This window comes from Rhagoletis pomonella, unplaced genomic scaffold (assembly GCF_013731165.1).
Source record: "Rhagoletis pomonella isolate Grant_MI unplaced genomic scaffold, Rhpom_1.0 Rhpom_scaffold_00587, whole genome shotgun sequence".
Taxonomy (NCBI): domain Eukaryota; kingdom Metazoa; phylum Arthropoda; class Insecta; order Diptera; family Tephritidae; genus Rhagoletis; species Rhagoletis pomonella.
In genome coordinates, this window is record NW_023459141.1 from 1 (window position 1) to 3,847 (window position 3,847).

General features: G+C 40.7%; 1 protein-coding gene across 1 annotated transcript; it reads right to left on the reverse strand.

Annotated features, from left to right (window-relative positions):
* Positions 1-1,632: 1,632 nt before the first annotated feature.
* On the reverse strand, positions 1,633-3,618 carry LOC118751183. The gene has a single exon (XM_036485954.1). It carries the CDS (start codon positions 3,616-3,618, stop codon positions 1,633-1,635), a length of 1,986 nt encoding a protein of 661 aa, XP_036341847.1.
* Between the last annotated feature and the right edge of the window lie 229 nt (positions 3,619-3,847).

Genomic DNA, 3,847 nt, shown 5'->3' on the forward strand with positions numbered 1-3,847 from the left:
AGAGAGCAAAGTGACATTTCATTTTGAGGGGAAGCTGCTGGTTTCTGCTGGAAAAATTTTTGCCAACAGCAATTTGCCAACAGGAAAACAGCTGGTTGGCATTTACGCAAATCACAAAATTGAATTTGATGGTTTGGAAGTTAAAAATTACAAAATGCGACTAATTAAGCTTGTAAGAAGTAAGTAGTTATTTGTTTAATCAATAAACTGTGTCAGTATAACACTTTGTGATGGCTTTTCGTACGTTTTAAATTTTACACTTTTGAATGTAAACAAAAATTATATCAGCTGTTCATCTAATTTGCAAGTTTCTGCAAATTTTCTGTTCGCGTACTATTTGGGATATTTTTCTCTTGTGAGAGAACAGATGACATTTCGCCGGAATTTGGCAGTTGGTTGGTTTTTACTGGAGATTTTAAACGAACGCACCTTATATCAGCTGTTCATCTCACTTGCAAGTTTCTGCAAATTTTCTGTTCGCGTACTATTTGGGATATTTTCCTCTTGTGAGAGAACAGATGACATTTCGCCGGAATTTGGCAGTTGGTTGGTTTTTACTGGAGATTTTAAACGAACGCGCCTATTGTTTCTTTTAATGCCGCGCGCCACAAGCATACTGTCACAATGTTACCATTGCGGAAATTAGATAAAATGAAATAACAAAAGAAAGAGGTAGTTAACAAGGAGTATAAATACGAGCAGCCAACAAAAATTATGCAGAACGAAAAATGACACTGAAGATGGGACAACGCCGAAACCGGTTTGTCTCCAAACCAAATTTGACAAGGGATGACCGAAATTCGTTCCAAAATACATCATACACCCACCCTGTCGGAAACAACAACAACCAAAAAGAAAATAAAATGAAAGCTTTAATTCCGTTTTTAACAGCACTCAGAACCTGAGTCTACCTTCGTATTTCGCTGCCATCAGCCTAAAATTCTCCGGATTCCGCCTTGGTGTGTTGGAGATTAATCTGGCGGCTTATTATCCTCCAGAAACTTCTACATCTGCCCTCTCGAACAATCGTCCAAGGCTGATTATGGCCCTTTGAAATAGGATACGCCGCCTCCACCTCCATTTAATGGGGGGTTTTCCCCTTTCTCAGCTCGCGACGCCTCCGAAGACTGAAGGCTCCCTCCCTCTGTAATCGGCTAAGAAGACCCTGAGAACTACCTTCTTGAAGCCATAGTTGATGACTTCTTTGGAATCGTTTAGAGGACCGAGGAACTCTGCAGTAAGCAGTATCAGCGCTTGCCGATAGAGTTCCTCCATCTTCTCGAGTCAGATAATGCTCCAGTTGTGTGCCGGAAGGTCATGGTTTCAGTATGGGACGATTTTCCCAATTAAGAAAATAGACTTATATATTTATTTTTTAGAAAAGCTCTGAAGCCATATCATGTTTTGTATAAAAAGGTTAGTGCTTTCTCTATAAAATAATAAAACTGCCACATGGACCCCTAGAAAATGATGATTATATGATGGTATCTCAATTTAGGTCACCTGATCATAGTACAAAATTTTTAACAGTAAGGAAATTTTTGAAAAGTACTTAAATATACATATGAATTAATATGAAAACTAGTCGACAAGCGTTATAGGTTAACATTCTGATATCTAACAAGTTAAGTCTTATTTTTTATTAACCATTACTTTTTCGAAATGTTCCCTTGCTGTGTGGGTGGTGTGTGCACCGCCTGCATGTCGTGGTACACACATTTTCATCGCTACCTTCTGTTGGTTAAGCCAAGCATTCGGTGCATGTGGAAACTCATCTTTGCGATAATAGCCCATTATACCCGAGTTGCGTATTGATCCGATTTCATAGGTTATTAGAGGACTCAATAGATTGGTGGCATGTGCATTTGGCAGCTTTGCCACTTTCGATTTCTCCATGGTGCGCATCACACATGTTGTATCACACGAGATGCAGGCGAGATCCTGCAACACTTTTATACGCGCCCCAGCTGCTGCGCACTCATCATTCGTAGCGTCCATGTATTTTTTTAGTTTTTCCTGTAGCCCATGAATTTCTGCTTCTAATTTCTCTTTGAAGCGGTTCAGCACATCGTCCACAGATGCCAGGCCGAGTGAGGTTCTCATATTATCCATAGCTTGGTACATATTTTTGTCGTTCGTTTTAAGCTGTTTATGGACTTCGGTGAATTTCTTCTCCAAACGACATTGGAGCTCTTGCATTTGTTCTTGTGAGGCCTTGCGTTGCAATTGATTGTAGTCAACCTTGTCAGCCAGCAGAATTTCGATTTCACTTTTGTCGATCTTCTCGTTCATGACATCCTCTAAAGATTTGGTCAGCTCTTCAATTGTATCACTGTTGCTCATATTCTTTGATTCCAATCGATCTGTCGCCTCTTTTACGCTGCTGACATAGAATTTCAAATCTGTCATGTGCTCCTGCAGCTCTGCAATGAGCATTGTGGTGCGCTGGCAATCCTGCTGCAGTATTTTGGCAGAAATTTCATTCACTTTATTTGTAAGCAAACAGAATTCCGATTTGAGATCCAGCAACTGGTCTAGCAGCTTATCGGGCGAGTAGCATAGGTGCGCGTCTAAATCGTACTCTTCAGGCCGTGGTGGTGGCGGTTGCGGTTGTTCCATGGTATGCGATGTCAAAGGTGGTTTATAAGATGGATCGCTTTGCACGTCGCTCTCTTCTTCTACCTCCTCTTCGACATCTTCCCGTTCTAACTCGGGATCATAATAGATGTCAGATAGACGAAAACCAAACGCTTGTTCAATGTATATATTTTCTTTTTGAATGGCGACCATCTTTGTCATGAGCGAGCGCAGTTTGTCCAATTGCAAGGCTGTAGATTTTTTATTCAAAGTAATCAGCACCAATAGGCGCACTTGTTCCATGGTCAATTCAAGCTGATCTTTCATAATTGCTATTCCCCGATACATGCCGTCTGGTATATGCTGTTGCGCATCCTGGGGAACAAGTTCTAAATCTTCGCCGGATGCTTTAAGCTCAAGCACTTCTTCGATAGCTTCGTCTACTTTGTATTCAGAAGCTTGAAGTTCTAAATCGGCTGTATTTTTAGATTGTTGCATTTCGGGTAGTTCCTCGTTTACAGGCGTGAGGCCTTCAATCTCAGGGTATTGTTCTTCAGCGGCAGGAGGTTGCTCTTCAACTGCAGGCGCCTGCTCACTGGTGGGTACTTCTTCGAGCATCTCTGCAGGAACATCGTTATTGGATTGAGCTTCTGTTACTTCTTCAATTTCAGTTTCCTCGGCAGCGACCGGTTCTTCGGGATCAGCGCCACCGGTTTGTCGCTTGCCTGAGCGTTTGACGTTCTTCACACCATATTTTCCGGGTCGTTTCAATGTATGTTTGGTATGCTTGAGGAAAGCACCTTTGCCAAGCGCAACGGCAGCACCTTGATAATGATCATATGATTCACTTCCGAACTTTCCGCTGCTCATAACAAAAGAGACATTTTCATACTTTGTATTATCCACAGGGTCATCGATGATATTTAGCTTTTCGGCGAAGGAAAAAAGTAAAAGGTGAAGCGCGTCAAAATTTACATGGCCAGATTCCGGTGAACCGATGGCGAGATCAATCAGTTGTCGAAAATTCAGTTCAGTTCCCATATTTACTAGGAAAAGCTTAACTAAATTTATTTATAACGAAAATTGTTAAAAAAATAAGTTTTCCGAAAAAAATATTTTCACAAATTTCTTCCAATGTGTCAAATTTGAAATGTAGCTCAATTTATGTATACACAGTGGCTCAATTCTTTAGCCCTTATGGAGTCCAAGAGGGCTGGAAAATTGTAGGACATTATTAATGTAATGTATTTTGGATTTTTTTTATTAGATA